Below are 25,395 nucleotides of genomic sequence, written 5' to 3'. Positions count from 1 at the left end.
TGCAATAGAAGATGTCCCATAGGTGTTGATTTGGGTTAAAACTTCATCACTTTTCACCACTCACATCATATGACTGAAGTAATTCTTTAAAAAAAAAAAAAAACTGTACAGTGACAGAGTGACACCTCACACCCAATTAAAGTCCTACAAAGCACTAACCCGTTACAACGATCAGAGAATCGGATCAACAATTTTCCATCAGTGTGAAGTGAGTATACCCAAGGGGACAAGAAGAATCAAACTATGCTGCACAGTTCTAAAATCCACTGCATTATGACTGTGTGGTTTAGAGTTATGTATTTATCAGATATGTTTGTATTCTATATGAGTCCTTGTCTTTGATACTTATGTATACAAATAAAAAAGTTACAATTAATTTCTGAATTGCTGTTATTTTTATAATATAATATAATATAATATAATATAATATAATATAATAGGGCTTTGGAGCGTGATGTCACGGGAGCGGGGCCACGCCCCCTCCCGCCATGACAGTAGGCCAAAGAAAGTACACAAGCGTCAGCTATGGTTCATACGTGCTGTGTTGCAACGTTAGATCACACGATAGGGAAGGCAAGAAGCTGGAAAATGGGCTCTCTTTTCATCGTTTCCCCTCCTGGAGGCAACGGAAGGGATCTCATGTATCCGATATTACTAAATGAAGACGTCAGGCTTGGATTGCAGCGCTCACACGAGCGGATATCGAGTTCTCTGCCATTCCCAATTTTTTGTTGGTTTGCTCGCGGCATTTTCTTTCCGGTGAGTTCTAAATAAATTCATATCTCTCTTAATAGGCTTTTAGCATTATTTTGAATGTGCTGAGGTCATAGATAATTAGATAAAACATCCTAATGTGTGATGCTGCAGAACCATGTCATGTTGATGGAGTAGCGTATTATTTGGCATTATTGCAGGCAAACCAGCATATGAAATATGAAACAGAAAAGTATGTTTATTTCTTTTATTCAAGATCTGTTTACATGTACTTAGCAAGTACATACACATGAAATGCAAACTATTTACATGGCAACGCACAGCTGGCAACCTCTGGCTGTATCTTGGTCATATGGTCAACGCACTCACAACGTGGAGGCTTAAAAACGGCCTTGTACCCAACCGTTCGTGAATTAGATGTGCGCCTCCAGGAATTTATAATTCCGAAAATGATTCGCTGTGTATGCATTGACTCCACAAACAAGGTACGCGAAGATATCGGGATAGGACAACGGCGGTAAGCCGTCTGGGTTTCTGCTCCACTGCCTTTTTTCATATGGGTCCACATTACTGATGCACGCTATTTTTTCCAAGTACCATCTCTTGGTGTGTGGGCGCAGTCGTTCACGATACAGCCCTTTGTCTTTTGCGCTGATTTTAAGCATGGTTCTGGCAGTCCTGCTATCAACACAGTATGTTTGTTTTGATTTGTGGCCTTCTGACATGGCGCCGCGATCCCACAATGCACTGCGGCGTGACGTCAACTCAAAGCCCTATATAGCAACTATTGGACTTCAACTACCAGCATGCATCGCTATTGTTCTTCCGTCATCAGTGCGCGCAGGACGTTGCGCTCTCCAGTACAGTGAACGATCCTTGTGATGATTTCAAGGGAAAATCTTTGTTCAATTTGATATAAAAACCCATCATGTCGGATTCATTACCGCCGCTAACTCTCCAGGACCGCATGGAGCGTCTTCAGGAGCTGACGGAATTTACTGAAAAGTGCAAAAAACAGATAAACGACATATTTGAAACGCTGGGATGGTCGCTAGACTACAAGAACTCCAACCAGGTAGCTAGCGTTTGTTTAGCTAATGTTAGCATTTATTGTTTAGTCAAAACAGCAGAAAACCTTCTCGGAATGTCTTGTTTTCCGTAGCAGCGATAGAGCAGCGTCAGATTTAAGCGTTTAACTAAGTTTGAGTCCAGAGAGATTTGCTTAAGTGATTATAATGGAGTTTTTCTCTGCTGCCTAAGCTAAGCTAATCTAAGTTTGGGGTGTTTTCGATGAGTTTCTTATATTTTTTTCTGAAGTCACTCAAGCTTGGTGGTAGATTTGCTGGTTGCTTTCGCCTAATTGGCCCTTTTATTAGCTGTAATGTGGTTCTATATTACCCTTTTTAGTGGTCTACGTCTGATGTAATTAATTTAACTATAATTAATATGTCATGCGTCTTCTAATAGTATTTTTATGTTTTTATCTTATAATATTTACCGGATTTTTTTAAGGCCGCTTTTCTTTTCCTGAGTTTTTTGTTATTTATTTTTTAATGTGCTCTTCTCAAAGGTTTCAACGAGGATGCTTTTGAAGCTACACTTTGGTTCAAATGTCTTTGTTTACATGAAATAGTACAAGTTTTCCTTCTTTTGATTACCACATATATATTTGTATCTTCTTGGCGATCATTTTCTGGTACTGAAGATTAAAAATAGTGACATTTCAAGTCACAATTCCCGCTCTGAGCAGTCAATGACTGGAAGGAAAAACTCCCTTTGAACTTTACTTTAGGAAGATTTCTTGAACAGCATTCAGTAGAACTTGGCAAGGAAAGAAGAACATAGAAAAACAACAACAATACGCAAAGTACGGGAGAGAGCAGACAAAAGTTAATGACATCTAAATCCAATTTTTACAAAGACATTTAATTCTCAGGTTGAATTAGACCCATTTTAACGAGTTTTGATATGGGGTTAATTTGTGGTGCTAGTTGTTACATCATAGAAAAATATGCTTATTGTTAGCTTTCATGCATATTTACACAATACAGATTGTATTGAATTCTGGCCATGAGGTTGTTTAGTCCTTATAAAACAGTTTTAATAAACACTGCAGAAAAAAACCTTTCAGAAGGTAATTGTGTTATAGCAATGGTATATTAACAATGCTTCTGTGTAATTCATACCTGATGTTAATTTAAATTCATTATTTGCTAATGTAATATGCTTGCATTCTCAGGAACCAATGGAGCAGTGTCCCTATGACCCTCACCACAGGGTCCCGGTCCGGACCATGGAGAAGCATAAAATCTCCTGCAAGCTCAAAAAAATGGGCTACTCTGCCGAGGAGCAGGTAACACATGTAGTTACAGATTAATGTGTTGGTGCTGGAATCTGCTGCTGTAGCCTGGCTGTACCAATTGCAGCAGAGACAGCAGGGCAAAAGCAGTAAAGTAGACTACAAAAGCTTCTTGTTATTGTGCAACCGACTACTGAAAACCTCATAACCTCCAGTGTTAATGTAAAGTTGTGTTTAATAATTGAAAGAGCTGTAAAGCTTATCACTACTTTGCAGGCGGAGATGTACGACCCCTCCGTGTGCTATGAGAACACCAGCGTCAGAAGCTTTACAATGGGTAAGTCATCACAGAGGACTTTCTCTGGAAATTATCACCTTTCTTTAGTATAGCCAAAGTTCACCCTATAGAGATTAGATCTTTTCAGAAGACCACCCATTTTCCTTTGAAATTTTGCAACTTGTGTTGTTAAAAGAAGGAAGAAATATTTCATTTTTGAAAAAAATGAAATAAAACAATCTCAACAAGAAGCACTCAGAGTACACACACACCAAGACACCTCACCCTCTGGCCAGTATTTACTTTTAAGGGAAAAGTACAGTTTTTTGTGCATTCATCTTGTTTTCTTTGTTCTTTTTAAATGTACTTTAAAAAGTTTGTAGTGCAGTAAAAAGAAGTATAAGGCTTTTGTTATGTGCCCTGTTGAAAGCCATTTTTATCTAGTTAATTATTTAAATAATTTTGAATATTACTGTTTTTTATTTCTTGGAAAAAGAACATGTCGCCTTCATTTCATTGTTTACTAAATGTTGTTTAAATAACAAGTAATGATGCTTTTGTCTTGGCACGTAGTGAAAGTCTTAAGAGATTTGTTATTGAAAGGAAGGTGAAGCCTGTTTGACGTAATTCTTCAGTCAGGAATGTTTTAGTAATGTTTTTTCTGTTCACATTTATCTTGCAGACAAAACCACCCAGCATCAGGTGATCCTACAGGCGAGATCTGCTGCACCAATGATGAGGATGGAAGGAGTCTTCTGGCAAGGTAGCGGCTCATTTTATTCTGTGTGTTCTTTTTCTAAGTACAACAAACCCACGTACATTTACTAGAAGCAAAGGTACAAAGTTAACTCTGTGAGGACAAAGTCATCATTGGTGATGACTCAACCCTGCCACCAGACCTACATTCAGAATCCAGGCCTGCTGCTGGATGTTGGAAAAAGAAAAAAGTGGTTTTATTTTTCCCCCTTTGACATCGTCAGATAGAATGGTTAGGATTAGGGTCATTCCTCTCTAGCGATGAACATGATTTCACAGGGTTATTCTTGAATATTCAGATGTTTAATTTTATACACCAAGAAAAATCCCATTAGTTTTAAAGTCCTCAATAAACTCATTGTAATTTCATTGTTCACTTTTTTGGCTCTCTGCTTTTTGGCTCCTGCTTTCACCCTCACCAAATAGTAACATTAGTAAAAGAGGAGCTTTTACAATATCAATTTAGGATCCTCACTTCCTTTTCTGGTTGTGCTCCTAACATCCATGTGTTGTTTGTTCTGTTTGCAGCGACTGGGGTGAGTATTAGAGGAGATGGGCTCTAGAGAGGTCTGCCGCTCTGGTTTCATGCCTCATATCCTTTACCATCATATCCTTTCAAACCACAGGGGTTTGGGTGCGGGAAGCTTATCAGTCACATCTGCATCCTTGAACATACAAATACTTTTCCCTTTACGTGATGGGGAAAGTCCATACATGTAGACTCATCAGTCATATTTAGACTGAATGTTTAAAATACTTATGTAGTTTCTGCTTTCTGTCAAATCTTCATTTAAAGTATTCCGGTAGAAGGCCAGAGTTCCTTACTGATGCTGAGTTATCAGCAGAGCTTGGAAGCTGAAAGGAAACGGAAACTAAACAGCAGCAAAACAAAAAAGAAAACCAGTCGTTGATGTTATTAAATAACTAGGGACTTTTATCAGATCTTCTTGAAATAAACGTAATGTATAGTGTCAGCAATAGAAATAAAACGAATACAGCCTAAAACCTAAGTCTGAACTTCAAATTAACTTCTGTCTTTGTTCCTCACCCTAACATTAGCGCTAACAGGTAAATTTTCCCTTTCTAGTGCAGCTAGCAAAAGAACCAATTACTGTTTATTCCTTGATTTTAACATAAAACTCATTGTTACAGCCGGGGCAGCACAAACGTGACCCCCTTAAACCGATTTTTAGTTAAGTCCCCATGTTTTCCCCTCAGTTATTGGTTCTGTTACTAGTTAGCTAACATAAACTAATGTAAGTCTATTGACTGCAGCCAACCGACCCAATGATGTCATGCTCTGTGCTGGCACAAGATGGCGCTAAACATTTTTTAAAAACTTCAAGCACTTATTTCCTGTCAGTGTTAAATCTATGTCACTTTTTGAGAACAGGGGTCTATGGTGTAAATTAGCATTTATGATTTTCCACTTTAACACTTAAAACCAAATTAGTTTTATGTAGAATCCAATTTTGGCTGAATACAGAGCTACTTTGAGAAGTGATCTTAGGAATAATTAACCATTTGACTTGCATTATGTGGACATGTTTTTTTTTTTTTTTTCTAACCTCATTAATGTCTTAAGAGCAAACAGGTTATTGGCGACTCATCTGGGGTTAGAGTTTGGTTTCCTTTTGGCCGCATGCAGAGAAGGTAAATTTAGATTAACTAGAAAGACGAAGGTTTTGTATTTGGGGAATCCAAACAAGCAAAACTTGAGACCATCCCAAACCTCTGACTCTAGATCAGTTGCCAGTGATCAGGTGGCTGTTTCGAGGTTGAACTCCAGGATTTGTAATTAAATAAATGAACTAAAATCTTGTCAGTTTAGTTTGTTTCTCATTCAGCTTGTAAAACATGTCTGATCCTTTATCAGGTCAGTACTCCGGTGAGCCAGTCGACGTGCCTCAGAACCACAAGCGAGCCGTGTGTGATCTCACTGTTGCCGACCGATTGGCTCTGTACAATCATGTGGTCGGCGTCATCAATCAACAGAAGGAAGCATCGTCCTCCAATGACGATCTCTACGTAGATTTGGTGTCCAAACTCCAAAAAGGTGAGATTTAACTCTAAAAAAATAATTTTTGCTGTAATTTTAGTGAAGAAAAAACTTTTTTGGGGGGGGCTTTCTCTGGTGCAGTCCACATAAAATTTGTGTGTGTTTTTGTTCAGATGAAGAACAAAATGAACCAAAGACTAAACTGGAGCTGATGGCAGAAATGAGGGACTACAAGAGGCGGCGTCAGTCCTACAGAGCCAAAAATGTTCACATCACCAAGAAATCCTACACTGAGGTAAATGAGTTGATAAATAATAATAAGTGTTGTCCTGATTCTAATCATTTACCTCATTTATATATAATCCGTGATGAAGGTGAAATAACTTTTTTTTTTTTAATTATGAAGTACAAGAACCGCTTTTCCCATCTTTAGTTGGAAATATCAAAAGTAACAGTTATTTAAAATGGTGAAAACAGCACAGTATAAATGACCAGTGAAGCTAGGCAGGGTTTTTTTTTTCTTTTGTTAATTTATATCATTTGACTGCCACAAAGCAGCAAAAGAACAGACTGTCTTTTGTTGAGTAGCTCTTTTCCTCAGAAAACTCTCAGCCTCTGCTCCACTATCAGTTTTTCTGCTACATCACCCTACGCAACTCCAATGTGGACAGTTTCTCAAAATGCACAGAAACAAAACAGGCTTTATCTTGATGGACAAGAGGGCGAAGAATCCAGTTTAGATTCTACTGAGCAAGGCGCTGATCATCTGACTGTTGACTGACTGCCCAGATCTCAACAATACGTGTGTCTGTTTCACACAGGTAGAGAATTTTCGGTGGGAGCAGTATAGTTTTGAAAGACATGTTAGCTTATTCTGTTGAGCAGGGTGAACATTTATGGGAAGCAAGGCAAATTTTGTTTCATAAATAGTTTTCTTGTTTTCCTTCTCTCATCATAACCGGTCGCGGCAGATGAGATCTTGTTTAATGAGGCATTAATAGACATGTTTATTGAAACTCGGGATTTTAACTGCTTTCAATGTGTTTTTTTCTCTCAATATAATATCTGCTCTGATTTTCCCAACTCTTGGCTCTGATATATTCCCTCCACACAGTAGCAATAAAAAGACTGGAAGAAATAAAACTAAACATTTTTGAACATTAAAAACTAAACTGAAATAAGAGCGTCAACTGGAAACTCAACCAAAATTTTTTTTAAAGTCAAAACGAAATAAAAATAGAAACTAATTAGAAAATACTACACTATGATAACTCTGACTGGAATACTAAATAAACTCTGGCTGGGAATCTCCGAACTGAAAATCCGATGCTAAGCCCAGCGTGTCGGTCCTCAGTGAGACCTGTCCTGTTTAAACCAAGGTTAGAAAACTGTAATGTGGTCTCTATGATCGCCCTGCAGGTGATCAGAGAGGTGATCAGTGTCCATTCTGAGGAACTTGCCAGACAGTGGAAAGAGGAGGAGGACGAAGAGGAGTCGATGAGAGTGGAACAGTCTTCCCATGGGTACACGAAGCACTCCTCATGATCACTTTTATGCTTCATTGACGATTAAGATATTGCATCAGAGGAGTTTATGGGTTAAAGACAATTTTTTTAAAAGTGTTTTGTTTTTCAGGCGGCAAGTGGATGAAAGACGCTCACCATCCTCAGAGTCTCACCACTCCCACAATAAACGCCACCGCAGCCGGGAGCGAAGCCACGAAAGGGAGAGCAAGAAGAAGAAGAGTAGGAGGGAGAGGTGAGAAAGGACTTATCTAAGGGTTGTGGATGTGTATGGGAAGTTGTATGTTCTGTTCTAGCTCTTCTATACCACACACCAATTATAGAAACAACCACATGACATAATTTGCATCATCTTCACAGCTTAATGACTGAAAATATCTTGTTTTGTAAGACCAAACTGTATTGTGCATACTGGGGAGTTAACTTGGACTTTTTGGATCTTCACAGGGATTCCCACTCCCCAGATGACCACCACCACCACCACGATAAAAAGAAGAAGAAGAAGAAGAAGAAAGATGAGAGAGACAGGGAGAAGGAGAAGTGAGAGTGCTGAATCTGCAGTGACTGAAGTCGACTCTGAAGTCGCAGTGTTCGCAAAGACGAGACTAAAAATAGGTTTACATGCTGACACATGTTGTAAAGATTTAAACGCGATAAAGTTTTCAAACCAAACATTCATTGGTTGAGTTTTATTGTGCTTCACTGACACCATTTTCAATCAGCGCTTCAGCGTTTTACAGCACAGCCACGTTACCTCCCTCTGCATGATTGGCTGGGCTTTTTTTTTTTCTTTTTTAATGATAACTTGGAATCTCAGACGGGAGTGTCTTAACTGTCCTACTTTCACCAAAAGGTCAAAGGTTATTTTTTGGCCTTTAGTCTTTGCTGTAAGTTTGGGTGTGTTTACCTGGGAAGTCATTAAGAAAATGGAATAAAGTGGGTTTGTGCGGTCTGTTTATAAACCAAAAAACACTGCAAGTGTAAATGTAGGGTGATCATTTTACAGATATTTAAATCAATAGTCTGATAAAGAGTTCAGACTTCCAGAAAGAACATAAAAACTAAATCTGACTGTTCACTGAAGAATAGTTGCAAAACTATGCACCTGTGATTCTTGTTCCTAGGTTGAAGAAAATAAAAATGACCAGTTTATACAACAAATTATTATTATTATCATTAATTGTCTCTGTAGTCACACAATCTATTTGTGTTGGCATAAATGACATCATTGTTTGAAATTGCAACATTGCAAAACATTTGTTTTTTTGATTTAAGAAATCTTGTTCTGAGGGTAAAATTTGTTGCTCACTAAACTAATTTGAAAAATTTTCACTGAAGCTTGAAAAATCGTTAAATGATACAGTTTAATTTTGAATGTATTTTTTATTTAGCTCATGAGAGGAAGTACAAGGCATGATTATGGGTGCAAATTGTGCTCTAGATGATTACAATCCTCAAAACAGTTTTTTTTTTTTAATCAGATGTTAAAACTGTGTGTTTTGCAACTCCAGACAGAAGCACGTGGAAATGTGATATAGATATTAATATGAAGACACAAAACCCAAAAATCTATTCATCTTCCTTCTGTCCTGGTTTTCCTCTGCTCATGCTGGATTCTGGATCTGGTATTTCTCACCCTTTTGAGAAGCACAGATAGAGGACGAGAAGAACGAAAAAAGTCGAACAGGATCCCGTCCGTGCCTGGGAACCTGACGGATCCTGGAGAGACAAGAGTACAGGGGGAACCGTTGGGGTGATAATAGTGTAAGGGAAACTCCTCAGGGAACGTGAAATCGGGCTGTTTTTGTTCTCATCCATATCCCCAAAGAATCCTTTAGCAGGTCTGGTCTAGAGGGAATCACTGTGCAGCACCATGGGGGCCTCCTGTGATAAGGTAAAATGAGATTATCATCATATGTGGATTTGGTCCTGCACATTTTGAGGAAACTGTTAAATGTTGCTTATGGTAAAATAATCAGGGGAAGGTTTTAGTTTGTCGTTTGTCCACTGGACAGTCTTTAAAGTGCCTCTCAGGCTGTTAGCAGGACCTTAAAATCTTGATATAGGCCTTAAAAATTTCAATAAGGTCTTAATTTCCATATTAAAAATGCAGATCTTCTCTTTTTGTTTGTGTTAGCATCTTAATCAGCAAAATCTGCAGACAGAATTTATCTGAAAAACTTTTTTTGTTGTTTGTTTACTAAAGTATAACTTGTGGTTTTAATTTATTTTCATTTTTAAAGTAATTTTGGTGTAATACATCATAAACTAATTCTGTATTCAGCTGTTCAGTGAGTCATCTGTGTGGGAGTCATTTTGCTGAGCAGACATTTCTGAGTAATATTTGTGGGTGGTTTTTAGGTTCTGGGGAAGCTTTTTAATTCACAGGGGAGGCTTTGTTTAAATTCTTTGCTGATTTTGGATTTTTCTCTAGAATTCACAACAAAGCACAACAAAGGGAAATTTGTACATGGTGTAATGTTTGGCCATGTGACCAAATAGATTTTGCACACATTGAGAATGTTGGAACATCCTTGGTTTCTTTATAGCAAACTACAAATATGAACAAAAAAGTTAAATATGAAATGTGAGAGTATTCACTACCTCACAGCCCCAGAGGTCCAACGGGGCAGAGTTAATTGGGTTTGAATTTGCTTGTTCGGTCTGTTACAGCTGTTCTCTTGAGTTGTTTAAATTCATGCACAAACTAGCCTCTAATAAAGGTTAACAAGGCAACATTTGTCTAGCAGAAATGTGGCAAATGTTCTTGTTAAATTATTGGATAATGAGCTCTTTTTGCTACTTTATTCAGGTTAATATTATGTGAATAAATTGTTACTTGAATAAAGAAATAATACAAGAGTGAGGGATTCTTTAACACCAGAGAAGCTGAGCTCATTTGACCTTTTCAAGGTTTGAATCTTCCCAAAATTCATTTTCAAACAAGTTTGATCTGAGGTTTCAGAAATTATTACAAAAATGTGGTTGTGGTCATTTTTATCCTCCTTTATCCTCAGTTCAATGACCTTGTGTTAAAATCTAATACACAGCCTTCCAGGTACAGAGCAGGTTTTTCCTGTGCTGGTCTGCAGCCTCACAGTGAGGCTTCAGGAATGTCAGATGAGTCTGAGAAGTGCTCAGCAGTCTTCCTCCTGACAAAGAAACCTCAGTCTGTTTAATTCTCAGGCAAACAGCAGCAACTCAAAACCTCAGCAGCCCCATTGCAAATAAAGAGTCCTTTAAAGTCAATCTCCTTTGTTGGTGTAGCCCACCCAAACACTTCTCTGATCATATTTGATGTGTCAAGTTCTGCTCTGAGGTCAGGAGGTTCATCAGTGAAAGCGGTTGCTTCACTTCTGATGTTTTTGGTACTTGTCATTGGTTGTCTAACAAGTGGCAGTGGAGGATCTATGACTGTGAGTTAGAACTTAAAGTAAACTTTAAAAGGTTAAAAAAGACAATCACTTATGCAAAAACTTAGTTATGCCAGTGCAGCTCAGGTAAAACTGGACTTGGTTATTTGTTTTAGTTAATAACCTTTCAGCAGAGATTTGAATAAGCTGAAGCCAGTGATGGTCTTTTTAGGAAGTCCTTCAAAAAGAGCATTTCAGGAATGCAGCCTATAGGTGAATGAATGAAAAAGCACTGTGAGTCAGGAAAGGCTTACAGATAACCCGCCTATTATTCATTCAATCAGACTGACCGTGTGGGTTAAATCAATATTTGCACATAGCATTTACAGTGCTGGAAAAAAATAACATGGAAATAAACAAATGACTTAAAAGATCATCAGAATTAATGATTTTTGTTTTTCTATTAAAAATTTGTTTGGCCAATACAAAAACTGCCATAGGATTGTATTCACCCAGTGTCCTACCAGTAGTTTACTATGCTACCTCCAGAGGGCAGTATAACACCTGTCACTGGTCTAAGCAGAGACAGAACCTGACAGTAATCAGTCACCTGAGCTGAGGCAACAAGACTGAAGACTGGGAATTAGAGCTGAATTATGCTGGATTTCTGTTGCTGGATTTCTGTTGATCATTATACTTAACACTCCCTTTAGGCTGTTTATGCAGCTCATGATTACTTTACGCCTTTTCTTTTTCTGAAATAAAATAAAGTTGGTTGGATCTTATATAAAAGTTTATAATTTAAAAACACATTACACGATGCACTGAGTGAATAGAAGAAAAAATCTGACTTATTGAGTCCCCTGGAACTAAAAAGCCCCCATAAAGTAGTCAAAATGCTCCCAGTGTAAAAAACAATGTGCTAATATTGCAGTGTTTCTGTGTGTCTAGTACACCAGTTTACTCTGAAACAACCAATATGTGAATTGCTAAGTCAAAGTGGTGCAAAACTACATCAGCATGGATGCAATCTTTTTTCTTTTTTTTTTGGTTACCTTGTTTCCCTTCACAGAGAAAGAAGCACTGCTCCAGTCCCTGTAGAATAATTTGTTTGTTTTTAGCCTGTGAATATGATGGATCACGAGATCACGAGATGGAGCTAATTGATTACCTTTTTGTGCATAACATAAAAAAAAAAAAAAACACCAACAAGGGACTGAAGTCTAAAAACATGAGGTTCTGCATGGGCACTCTTCAAAGTAGAATAGTTTGCAACAGTCTTTGTGTAGTTAGGGCTTGTCTGCTATTTAAAACTGCGACCTATCCCTCAAAGGATAGGATACATACCTATACCAATGAGCACCTGCAATGACAGAAATGCAGAAGTCAAGCAGACGAGTGATTCTTGCAGTTGTCAGTGGGGGGATCCGGGGGTTTCTCTGTGAATTTCACATTCCCGTGGCAGAAGGTCAGGTGCTTGCTCAGATGTTGATTTCCACACATCTGTTGCTGCCACGGACGTTGCACGCACTTACACCATTGTCATGAGACACTCTCACAAACAAAATCATGGTTTAGTAATGCAGTAACGCAGCATGCTTACGGTAAAGTAACAGTAATCAAATTACTTTTTTTCAACAGTAATACCTTAATTGACTCGTTACTTGAAAAAAGTAATCAGATTATAGTAACTACTGTAACTTACTGCCCATCTCTGGTGGTCATCAAATGCACTGTTTGTGAGTACAGGAGCCCCACCCACCTGCCGTTCAAATCCTTTGTGTGCAAGAGGCAGCCAATCAAAAGTTAGTTGGTTTAATTTTTTAATTAAACCCAATTTAATTTAATTAATAGAGTCCAATTGAGGGATTTATTTAAATACAGCTGACAGGACCTGTAGTAGGAACAGTGGGTCAGAAAATAAACTCATCCAGCAGTGACATCTTAGTTTACAGTTTAATATTCATTCGGGTTGTGTGAAATGGTGAATTGTGTTGCATGAGTCTATCTGCTGTATTTGATGTGTCCCCTGCAGGCGTCGCTCCTCTCGGGGCTGCTCGTATTCATGCTGTGTGTCGCCTCTTCTCACTGCCAGGAGGAAAATTCTGGATACCACTCAGGTCAGGGCTTCCTCATGCTGACACTGATTTAACTTCAATCTCAGGTGAAACAATAGCTGTTTAGTCTTGTTTTACTAAAGAACAACAGGTGACAGATGACACAATTTTAGAATCCAGCAGAAGAATATTGAAAACCTGTTTCTTCTAGTTAACTAATCAAAAGTTAATTATGATAAACACTGCTTAATTATATAAAAAAGTACCTTTACAAATCATTAGCAACTTTCTTGTTTAATACTCTAGACAAGTAATGGCTCATCTGGGGAAAGAAGGAACAACTTTAAATGAACTGCATTACTCCTGCATTACTTTACGTGAGCACAGAATATACCACATATTCATTACAAAATTTATTCAATTATTAACACAAATTATTGTTTGTTTGTTTGTTTTTTTCAACAAAAAAACCCTTCAGATTGTAACTTCACTTTATTTGTCAACTTTAAAGCACTGACTCAAATCACAGTTTTGCAGGACAGGAGAGATGTTTGTGGAAGTTGTTGATCTGTATGTACAGTATGATGCAGTTTTTATCCCCCCCACACACACACACACATTTTCTGTAAGTTAAGGGCTCACCACCCAAAGCAAGAATCATACCCCTAAAACATCGAGTCACATTTCACCATGTTGGTCTCATACTGAGTTCTCACCTCATGTATTTTGCATGTCTATTCAGGTGAGGAACACACCTATGAAGAGTCTTCTGCAGTTGACCACTATGACAACTTAGCTGCTCCTCAGCCAGGTGAGATCAGTAACACAGTTAGTGTAAACTGTACCAGAGGGCACTCTCTGACTGTTTGAAGTCCTCCGGGCTCCAGACCAGGACTGCTGACTGTAACAATGCACCACAAAGTCCAAACAAAACTGACAAAAATGTCTTAATATTTCTTTAGAATATCCACCAGAGCCAACTCATAGCTATGATGTGGACCAGATATTCGAGGAAGAGGATTATGACACTTATGGCCCAATCCCCACCCAAGTCACCATGATCACTGAGGACACCTTTCCCTACATCACCACCACTGAGTCCCACTATGCCAAAGAGGACACTGAGATCGTGCAGGTGGGACAGCTGTGTGCTGGGAGTGTCAGGGGTAGCTCAACAACAATATTAAACTGCAGCAGGAAGAAATGTAGAGAGAGCTTTAAAAAAAACAAGCCTCTTTCAGTCTCTCTTTGTTCTAAGCCCCTCATACCCTAAAACAATTTCATATCTGCTGAACATAACTAGGAACTGAGTTTTAGTTTCATATAGCATTCATAAAAAACCTGACCACTCTCTCTAGTAAAAAATCTTGTGCTTAGAGGGCATCCAGCCCATTGTTAAGGGTCATTCAGTCCCTGTGCAGTCAAGTGAAAGCTTGGTCTGCATTGCTGGTAATAAGTCACTATCATTCCTTATGGGTTTTGGACTTTGGCAAAAAGCAGAAGGTTTGTACTTTGGTGGTTTCAGGATCTCATCTACGCTTTTTTGCAGATGATGTGGTTCTGTTGGCTCCCTCAGGTGGTAGCCTCCAGCTTTAACTGAGGTGATCTGCAGATGAATGTCTGCATTTCCAGGTCTGAGGTCATGGTTCTCAGCTAGAAACAGGTGGAGTGTCCATTTCAGGTCACAGGCGGGTGGCTGCCCCCTGGAGGCACTTAAATATTATTACCTGTAGTCTTCTGTAATGTGCCAGATTTTCTACCGTTTTTGTTTAGTGATGCTGAAAGCAAACTGCCTACCAGAACCATCAGTCAGTAGTTGCTCCAAAGTAAGAGCGCATCCAGGATTTGAACCTGCGAGAATCATAACCCTACACCATGTCTACAAAACCATGTCTATGCGGGTGCAGGGCATTGAGTGTCGTAAAGATAAATTTGGAGGACACCATAGGTGTGATAATATTTGTTAATGTTGTATTTTAGGTGCCATATGAGTACCCTCCTGACACTGGCTCCTCAGAAGAGTCAGGGGGCGATGCAGAGCTTGGGCAGGTGGGGCCAACAGAGTGTGACTGTGAGCCCGGAGAGCCTGGATTTGCTGGCTTCACAGGACCAAAGGTACAGACACATTGCATCACATCACTGGCTAAATGCAGTCAATGGTCCCTTTGTTTCATTCTTCCACTGCATGGCCTGATCCAAAACTGGGGTCAAATGTAGGCTTGTTCATGTTGTAGTTCTTTTTTTCCACAGTCTGACTCCTTTTCTCTTTCTCTCAGGGATCCAGAGGACTGCAGGGTAAAACTGGTAAACCAGGGTCTCAAGGGAGAGAGGTAAAAGTCTTAAACATGAATAGTGGATGTTTGTTTATGACAAGAACGCCTGATTAAAGTGATACTAAAGCAGCAGCTGCATATTCAAGTAGTGTAATTACTGGTTATTTATCCATTTTGTGTTTTAGGGCTATAAAGGGACCAAAGGTGTTCAGGGAAGGAGAGGAGATACTGGCCCAGTGGTGAGTAAATCATGCTACAGCAGTCACAGTTGATACTACCATGCAAAATAGCTTGTATTTACATTTGTAGCTCCCATAACACTGTGAAAGTAATGACAGCATTGGTGTTGTAACGTAGAGTGAAAGTAAAAAATAAAGAAAAATTAAAATGAAACTGAAAATACTGAGTTTTAATGACCATGAAAGCCAGTCAGCTAAACAGAAAGTAAAAGAGGTATAAGCAGCTGAAGGAAAGTTTGTTAAAACCCCGAAGCCAAACTGAAAGTGAAAGCTCTTCATTTAAACCTTAATTAAATTTAAAGTAATTCTGGTAATTTAAGTAATTAAAGACTAAAGGAGAAAAAAATTTCTTGTTTACGACAGGAAAAGGGAAAAAAAGTGTTTTGTGCTGTTTTAGTGTTATTTTACATAGGAGACACCTTGAGGTGTCCCAACTAAAGTAGGATTAAGATATAATGAGTCATTTCAATAATTTCATTATTTTTATTTTTTAAATTAATTTCATCATATATCAAAAATTCTTCACTGTGTATAAATTTCAGCTGTTGCAATTTTTAAGACTATGAAACTGCTTTGTTGTGTGAGGAGACTAAGTGTTGTGTATAAGCTTTGGAAATGTTTTGGCCCTTGTCTGTTGTAACCTTTGACCTCATCTTGCAGGGTGACCCTGGTCCTGAGGGAGATGAAGGAGCTTCTGGTTTTTCTGGAGCCACCGTGAGTTAACCAGTCCATCCCACACTGAAGTGAAAGTTAACTGGCAGTGTTTACATTTTATTGTGACTATTAAAAGATATAAGTGCAGAGTGTGAGCTGTTAAGTTTCATGTAAAACCTTTTAAACTAATAACTGAAAAACTGTTTCACTAAGGAGTTAAGCTCCGTAAAGCTGCAGCTCCATCTGTGAGGATTTGTAAAACTTTTCTAAGCTTATTCATTGAATCTGTCAGGGAGAACCTGGACTTCCAGGAGAGCCAGGTGAGCCTGGAGATGTGGGTCTAAAGGTAAACACACACACACACACACACACACACACACACACACACACACACACACACACACACACACACACACACACACACACTCTATCCCTCCCACCCCTCTTGCCTCATTGCTTACACTCAGTCATGTGGTTGGAGGGATGTTGATAGATGCATCATTGTTGAGTTAATGCACTGATTACAGTATACATTTAGTATTTCCATAATGTCTGTGAATGTTTCATGGCGTTCTAACTTTTTTTTCATTTATTTATTTGATTAGCATTCAAATCTCTCAGTGAATAGCACAAGATAAGGCAAATCAAAAGGCATTGGCTGTAGCAAATGCTTATTATGCCAACCCTTTTAACAAAAGATCCTTTAGGAAGCAGCTCATTTACATAGGGCTCGAAGCAAAAGAGTAAAACAAAACAAACAAACAAACAAAACAAACTTCCATCTTAGATAAATAAGTACATTAAATATAATTTCATAACGATAATCCACACAAAACAACCAAGAGTTTCAGTATTATTATTGCTCTTCTTCATTCTTGATTTATATATTTTTCTAATACTCTAGTTTTAAACATGTTTTTAAACAAGGAAAATGAACTACACGTTTTTAAGTCACTGTCACAACTATTCCACAAGTTAACTCCTCTAACAGAAACACATGTCTGCTTTATGTTTGATCTTATCTTAGTTTTTAAAAAATCTGTTCTCCTTAAGTCATTATTGACTCTCTTTGACTTCAAACAGCTTCTGAGTACTGCGGCAAAGCAAATTATTTTGTGCTTTATACATTATCTGTGCCATTTTATATTCAACTAAATCATAAAATTTCAGGGTATTCAAATTAATAAACAAAATGTTAGTTAGTTCTATATAGTTTGATTGTTTTATAATTCTTATAGCTCTTTTTTGTAACTTGAAAATAGGGAGAATATTGTTTTATATGCATTACCCCATATCTCTCGACAATAAGTCATATATGGAAGCAACAGAGAACAATAAAGCTGTATAATGATTCCTTGTCCAGGACATCCTTTGTTTTGTAGAGAATAGCAACGGTTTTTGACATTTTTGTTTTCACGTAGTTTATATGAGATTTCCAACTAAGCTTATCGTCAATTATCACTCCAAGAAATTTATTTTTGTACACTATTTCAATTTCAGTTCCATTAACCCTGATTTTAGATACATTTTTCATTTGTCTAGTGCCAAAAATAATACATTTTGTATTGTTTATATTTAACGATAACTTATTTATATGAAACCAGTTTTTTAATATATTTAACTCCCTTTCCACTGTCAGAAGCTGTTCTAGGTTTTTACCTGAGCAATACAGAGTGGTATCATCAGCAAACAAAACACATTTTAACTGTTTGGAAACATTACATATATCATTTATAGATAATATGAATAATTTAGGGCCCAGCACAGAGCCCTGAGGAACCCCACAAGTTACCTTCAACTGATTAGATTTTACATTATTGATTTCGACATATTGATATCTATCATGCCAGTAACTTTTCATCCACTTGTATGCTATCCCTCTTGTACCATAGCTCTTTCATTAATATACTATGATCAATTATATCAAATGCCTTTTTTAACTCTATAAAGACACTAACAGTATACTCCTTATTATCTATTGCAGTAGATATCCCTTCTACAAGTTCCATTACTGCCATCGAAGTGGACCTTTTCGCTCTAAAGCCGTATTGAATATCACTTAGGAGATTATGTTTCTCAATATTTTTATCAAGTCTATTAACAAAAAATTTTCCTGATGATTTTTGTGGGAGTAGTGATATTGGTCTGTAATTGGTAAATTGACATCTCTCTCTATTTTTATTGATGGGAATAACTTTTGCTATTTTCATTTTTGAGGGAAACATACCAGTTCGAAAGGACAGATTACAAATTTATGTGAAAGGTTGCACTATATAATCTATAATACTTTAAACTAATATCATGTCAATACCAAAACAATCAGTGGACTTTTTATTTTTAAGTGTTTTCACAATGTCAGGTATTTCTCTACAAGTTACAGCATCTCTTCCCTTTGGAGCATTTTTTTTCCTGTGCATTATTTATAATATTTTTGTTTGTTTAAATGTCTTCTATGCTCCTGTCAATAAATAAGCAAAATATTTGCATAAAGATAGACAGACAATACCAAAGAGCCTGCAATACCTGCAACAGATACATTTAGAGAACTATATGAAGTGTAATTATCAACTGGACAACCCCATCAGTAAGTTTAAAATTCACTGAAGTGACATGTAACATAATAATAATAACTTAAAGAAAGCTTATTTGACCTGAAATTATGTGATTTTATGCTGAAAGTATAATCAGTTCAGGGTTTCATAATATTTCTTTGTGGTAGACGTCATAATTATTAGATCTATCTATCTATTGCTATTTATATGATTTATTATAATTATATATAATTAATTTAAAAACATTATGGTTTTAAATTACAGATTTACATTGAACCATTGTATTTTTATACTGTTTTGCATTTGTTTAGCCCAGCAGTTATTATGTGTTATTAGCACCTCAATTAGCCAATAATTAGCCAATAATTGCAGCGCCTCTTCTTGTTGACAGGGTGACATGGGATTGGAGGGACCCCGTGGAGGAGTCGGACCTCCTGGTGAGACTGTAAGGAACACAGCTACCTCTCAGCCTCTCTATGTGGGAAAATTTAACATCTAAGCAAAAATGTGTCCTTCAATAAGCTGAATAAGAACAAGCTTTTAGTGAAACATTTGCTTCAGCTCAACTAAATCAGACTAATTCTGATAAAAGTGAAAGTAGGGAAGTCGTGACTCCACGATGAGTCACACTATTTTTAAATTGGCAGATGTTATTTAGTCTACATTGAATCAATGGGTTTCCGTGTTGAAAAAAAAACAATGCGAAAGTTACTACGGCACAGAAAAGTTTTAATAATTGGATTTCAACTGTTGTAGATGCTACGTAAGCATAGCAAGCAAATTATGCAGGCACATTTTTTTTAAAAAAAGATTAAATTAGTTACATTTAAGATATTTCTTTCTGACAAAACATGCACTGACACATTCAGGAAATGAAACTGAAACCACCTCCCACTGCAGACTGAGACAACAGAGGTTGTGTCATTATCCTGGAAATCACCCAGAGTATCAACAAACAGATGGTACATTTAAATAGCAGACTGGGGATTTGGGGATTTTTCTGGCAGTTCCTGATAAACTTTGTGACCCCTAACTGCAGTTACACACACACACACACACACACACACACACACACACACACACACACACACACACACACATATATATATATATATATATATATATATATATATATATATATATATATGTATATATATATATATATATAGATCAAAGTAGCACGGAGGGAGGTTAGCCAACTAACGGAGTTGCAGAAAGGCGCGACAAAGAAGGTGCATAAGAAATACAGCAAGCTGTCCATACCTGAGGCCTTGAAACTGCCAAGCAAAGACTCACAGCCTTGGCCAGCCGCTTGAGGAGGTACACCAGAGAGATAGAAGGCAGGAGAATAAACCAGCTGTTCTCCACAGAACCAGCAAAGGTGTACTCTCAGTGGCAAGGGAACAAAACAGAACAGCACCACCAAGGCTGGAGACGGAGCAATACTGGAAGAGCATATGGGAGAAGGGCGCAACCCATAACGGCAATGCTCAGTGGCTAGTGGATCTGAGGGCAGACCACAGCAACCTCCTGAACAGGGTCCAGTAACCATCACAGTGGCAGACATCCAAGAAAGGGTCTCCAGTATGAAGAGTTGGACAGCACCAGGGCCCGACATGGTTCACGCCTACTGGCTGAAGAAGCTGACTGCACTCCACGAGCGCCTGGCAGCACAAATGAACCAGCTGCTAGTTAACGAGAGACACCGAATGGCTAACTGAAGGTCGGACGGTCCTGATCCCCAAGGACCCCAAGAAGGGACCGGTCCCATCCAACTACCGACCAATAACCTGCCTCAGTACTACATGGAAGCTCCTGTCAGGCATCATATCGGCTAAGATGAAGCGGGCACATGGGTCAATACATGAGCGGGACACAGAAAGGGATTGGCAAGAATACCAGAGGCGCAAAACACCAGCTACTGGTAGACAGAACAGTCAGCCGAGACTGCAAGACCAGACTGACCAACCTGTGCACAGCCTGGATTGATTACAAGAAGGCCTATGACTCAATGCCCCACAGCTGGATACTGGAATGCCTAGAATTGTACAAGATCAACAGGACCCTAAGAGCCTTCATCAGGAACTCAATGGGGATGTGGCGCACAACACCAGAGGCCAACTCAAGCCCATAGCACAAGTCACCATCAAGTGCGGGATCTACCAAGGAGATGCTCTGTCCCCACTGCTGTTCTGCATAGGCCTGAACCCCTCAGTGAGATCATTAACAAGACTGGCTACGGATACCGACTACGAAACGGAGCGGTTGTCAGCCACCTCCTGTACATGGATGACATCAAGCTGTATGCCAAGAGTGAACGAGACATCGATTCACTGATCCACACTACCAGGATATACAGCAATGACATCGGGATGTCATTCGGGCTGGAGAAGTGTAGTCGGATGGTAACAAAGAGAGGAAAGGTAGTCAGAACTGAGGGGATCGAACTACCAGAAGGCAACATTGCAGACATAGAGGACAGTTACAAGTACCTGGGGATCCCGCAGGCGAATGGGAACCATGAAGAGGCCGCTAGAAAAGCTGCAACCACCAAGTACCTGCAGAGGGTCAGGCAAGTCCTGAGGAGTCAGCTGAACGGTAAGAACAAGATCCGGGCCATCAACACCCACGCCCTGCCCGTGATCAGGTACCCTGCTGGGGTAATAGGCTGGCCAAAGGAGGAGATAGAAGCCACTGACATAAAGACAAGAAAGCTCCTTACCATGCATGGAGGGTTTCACCCCAAGTCCAGCACCCTGAGGCTGTACGCTAAGCGGAAGGAAGGGGCCGAGGACTGGTGAGTGTCAGCACCACAGTCCAGGATGAGACAACGAACATCCAAGAATACATTGGGAAGATGGCCCCAACTGACCGAGTGCTCAGTGAATACCTCAGGCAGCAGAAACCCAAGAAAGAGGAGGGAGACGAGGAACCATCATGGAAGGACAGGCCCCTGCACGGTATGTACCACCGGCAGATAGAGGAGGTGGCTGATATCCAGAAATCCTACCAGTGGCTGGACAAAGCTGGACTGAAAGACAGCACAGAGGCACTAATCATGGCAGCACAAGAACAAGCTCTGAGTACAAGATCCATAGAGGCTGGGGTCTATCACACCAGGCAAGACCCCAGGTGCAGGCTGTGTAAAGATGCCCTGAGACAATCCAGCACATAACAGCAGGGTGCAAGATGCTAGCAGGCAAGGCATACATGGAACGCCACAACCAAGTGGCCGGCATAGTGTACAGGAACATCTGTGCCGAGTATAACCTGGAAGTCCCGAGGTCAAAATGGGAGATGCCCCCAAGGGTGGTGGAGAATGACCGAGCTAAGATCCTGTGGGACTTCCAGATACAGACGGACAAAATGGTGGTGGCTAACCAACCGGACATAGTGGTGGTAGACAAACAGGAGAAGACGGCCGTAGTGATCGATGTAGCGGTTCGAATGACAGTAATATCAGGAAGAAGGAACACGAGAAGCTGGAGAAATACCAAGGGCTCAGAGAAGAGCTCGAGAGGATGTGGAGGGTGAAGGTAACGGTGGTCCCGTGGTAATCGGAGCACTAGGTGCGGTGACTCCCAAGCTAGGCGAGTGGCTCCAGCAGATCCCGGGAACAACATCGGAGATCTCTGTCCAGAAGAGCGCAGTCCTGGGAACAGCTAAGATACTGCAAGAGGACCCTCAAGCTCCCAGGCCTCTGGTAGAGGACCCGAGCTTGAAGGATAAAAACCGCCCGTAGGGGCGTGCTGGGTGTTGTTGTATATATATATATGTATATATATATATATGTATATGTATATATATGTATGTATATATATATATGTACATATATATGTATATATATATATACATACATACATACATAGCTAAGATACTGCGCAGGACCCTCAAGCTCCCAGGCCTCTGGTAGAGGACCCGAGCTTGAAGGATAAACCGCCCGCAGGGGCGTGCAGGGTGTTTTTTTTTTTTTGTATATATATATGTATATATATGTATATAGTTATCTGTAATAATGAAAATGGCACAGGAAAAGAATATTGAACACGCTGACTGAAATGTATTTAATACTTCGTAAAAAAGCCTTTGTTGGTGTCAAGACATCTCCTGTACGGAGAAACTAGTCACAAGCATTACTCAGGTGTGATTTTGGCTCATTCTTTTACATAGTTTTCAAATCCTGAATGTTCTGTTGGTTCCTTCTATGAACTCTGAGCTTTAGTTCTTTGCATAGATTTTCCATTGGGTTCAGGTCAGGTCTGAACCATTCTAGTGGCTTTATTTTCTCTCTCTGACACCAACTGAGTTTCCTTGCCCGTGTGTTTGGGATCATTGTCTTGCTGAAACGTTCCACCCTTGTTTCATCCTGGTATATGGCAGCAGATTTGAAACCATGAAATTCTCACTTCCAAACTTCAATGTTGCTCTTGTGTTTTTAGGGTGATATGCAGTGCCTTTTGACTTCCAAACATTATGTGTATTATGAGATCCAAAGAGCCACTCCGTACTGGCCGAAGAATTGTAAAATATTATTACTACCATAGTTAAATAATCTAGTTTCCTTGCTCATGTTTGAAAGGTATTATTAGCACTTTATCACAGCCCATCTCACATGATGGCCAAGATGATTAGCTCATCTGTTATGATGCTTGTCGCTACCCAATCCATACCATGCATGCGAGAATCCTACGTCACTTCCTCTCTTTGCCAACATTGCGACAGTTAATATATTTGAATGACACGGTTAGCGCCCTGTTACCTCCTAGCATTTCTCGACTGCGGGTCTGCGTCCTTTTCGACTGCCCGGGACATTTAAACAATGGATACCTCCGTATACAAGCCTATTGTGTATAAAAATAAAAACTTGTAATATGTCATGTGAAGATTCATCAGCCAAATTAAGTGTTTACTGACAATTGACAGTGATAGCGGACATCATCATCACAATTCCAATCAATCCTCTCCACACAGATAAGCATAAACACACTCGACTATCACTAAATCAAAGTTAACACGCATACACAACGAAACAAAAGAAGAAGAGAACATCTGCACATGTGCGGAAAGATTGGGTAGACCGGATCTGTACGGTCCGACTTTGAACATGTGCAGTAAGGATTGGGGAGTCCTGATCTCTTTTTGTGTGTTTTTGTTTGTTTTTTGTCTACATTGAATTGAAATGTTTCATTATTGCAAACATTTTAACAGATACTTATTATTGTTAACATCTTAACAGATACTCTGACTCGTAACTATCATAAAATGCTTCGAGCGGAAGTAGATGCCTTTGGCACATGCGTGGTATGGATTGGGTTTCCGGTACGGATCGGGTAGTGACAATGATAAATCACTGAAGTGTGTTTGCCTGCAAAAAAATCCTGCTCTTGTAAACACATATTTCTTTCAAACTTCTAGAGTCGTTCTTCATATTAGGCACAAAGTTTCACTTTGATTCAGGAAAGAACATAAATTTTGATGTTCAAATTATGGCAAAAAATAAATGAATAAATTACACAATTAACTAAAATTATAAAGTGATGCAATTTTTATCGAATGAATGAAACAACATTTTCCAGTCAATGTTTTAGTGCCATAATTCACCATAAATCACCACATTTTACATTTGGCTAGACCCTGGATTGGGGGGATTAATATTATAGACATGGATGTAACACTAGAACTTGATGAGCTGATAGAGGCACACGACGGGAAAAGGTGGTAATTAAGTTTTTGGTTATTTCAGGGTCGTCGTGGTGATGCTGGGCCTGCTGGAGGAAGAGGGACTAAAGGTATCAAGGTAAAAGAAAAAAATGAGTGATGACTATGTCCTCATGATAATTACATGACTGAAATACAACAACGCAGCCGTGTTTTATGTTCAGTAACATTCTGATGAGGCAAATGCTGAAATTATTTTATTAATATTTTATTAGTATTAGTATTTATAAACTCAAACGCTAGTGGTTCTTTTCGATTTTTATCTTTATTTATTTATTTGGCCAAGCCAGTAGGCCCATAAAGACATGGAAATAAACAGATTTTTATTGGGGGGGTTTTCTTAACAAATTGTTGAATAAAATACTGGTTTAACAAGTAATAACAGTAACAATCAGTACTTGTTACTAAAGCGTATACAGTATGTATATGATTTTTTTTATTTTAAGTTTCTGTATTTTATTAATTTATTTACACTGAATAATATAATACAGTTTTTAACCATGTGTTTTGAATGTTCTGTCTGGTGGTTTATTAGTTTTTGGCACTTTGGATGGATGTGTTTCTTCTTTTTAGGGCGCTCCTGGTGACAAAGGCGAACAAGGTCCTCAGGGACGAGAAGGACCAAAGGTATACAAGTATCACGTACTTAAATTCTTCAAAAAAGAAAATATTTGGTGATTTCCCCTGGCATACAACTGAAGGTTGTTTAAAATGTCTATGATCAAAGCTGACACAGTTTCTTTGCCTAAAAATAAATAATATTCTTTTTATTCTTCTGCATTATGTCTTCCTGTTTATTGCACAGTTTTTTGCTAACCAGCAGTGGCCGGTTAAAGTCACAGCTGTCTTGGTGTCGATCTAAACATGTTTGTTCTTTGTCAACAGGGTCAAACAGGAGCACCTGGGTTTCCAGGTGATGTTGGCGAGAGAGGCTACACTGTAAGACACATCATTACTGGTCATGGAAACTACCTAAACATC

The 25,395-nt window shown here is 38.9% G+C and overlaps 2 protein-coding genes across 2 annotated transcripts in view; both read left to right on the top strand.

The window, feature by feature from the left end:
- Positions 1-1,531: 1,531 nt before the first annotated feature.
- Positions 1,532-8,244, top strand: snrnp48 (small nuclear ribonucleoprotein 48 (U11/U12)). The gene is made up of 9 exons (XM_031745925.2): positions 1,532-1,789; positions 2,954-3,067; positions 3,290-3,350; positions 3,973-4,053; positions 5,923-6,102; positions 6,219-6,340; positions 7,465-7,568; positions 7,681-7,803; positions 8,016-8,244. Exons 1-9 carry the CDS (start codon positions 1,643-1,645, stop codon positions 8,110-8,112), a joined length of 1,029 nt encoding a protein of 342 aa, XP_031601785.1. The 5' UTR covers positions 1,532-1,642; the 3' UTR covers positions 8,113-8,244.
- A 4,734-nt stretch (positions 8,245-12,978) lies between these two features.
- zgc:113232 (uncharacterized protein LOC541546 homolog) overlaps positions 12,979-25,395 on the top strand; it is a 31,033-nt gene continuing 18,616 nt past the window's right edge. Inside the window, exons 1-12 of the mRNA XM_031745942.2 lie at positions 12,979-13,041; positions 13,721-13,789; positions 13,941-14,113; positions 14,959-15,093; positions 15,255-15,308; positions 15,437-15,490; positions 16,151-16,204; positions 16,437-16,490; positions 19,088-19,141; positions 24,440-24,493; positions 24,988-25,041; positions 25,300-25,353. Of these exons, the coding sequence (XP_031601802.2) occupies positions 12,987-13,041; positions 13,721-13,789; positions 13,941-14,113; positions 14,959-15,093; positions 15,255-15,308; positions 15,437-15,490; positions 16,151-16,204; positions 16,437-16,490; positions 19,088-19,141; positions 24,440-24,493; positions 24,988-25,041; positions 25,300-25,353 (864 nt within the window). The 5' untranslated portion in view covers positions 12,979-12,986. The remainder of the gene's footprint in view (positions 13,042-13,720; positions 13,790-13,940; positions 14,114-14,958; positions 15,094-15,254; positions 15,309-15,436; positions 15,491-16,150; positions 16,205-16,436; positions 16,491-19,087; positions 19,142-24,439; positions 24,494-24,987; positions 25,042-25,299; positions 25,354-25,395) is intronic.

This window comes from Oreochromis aureus, linkage group 11 (genome assembly GCF_013358895.1).
Source record: "Oreochromis aureus strain Israel breed Guangdong linkage group 11, ZZ_aureus, whole genome shotgun sequence".
Taxonomy (NCBI): Eukaryota; Metazoa; Chordata; class Actinopteri; order Cichliformes; family Cichlidae; genus Oreochromis; species Oreochromis aureus.
Note: the sequence above shows the minus strand (reverse complement) of the source record. Positions and strands in the feature narration are given on the sequence as shown.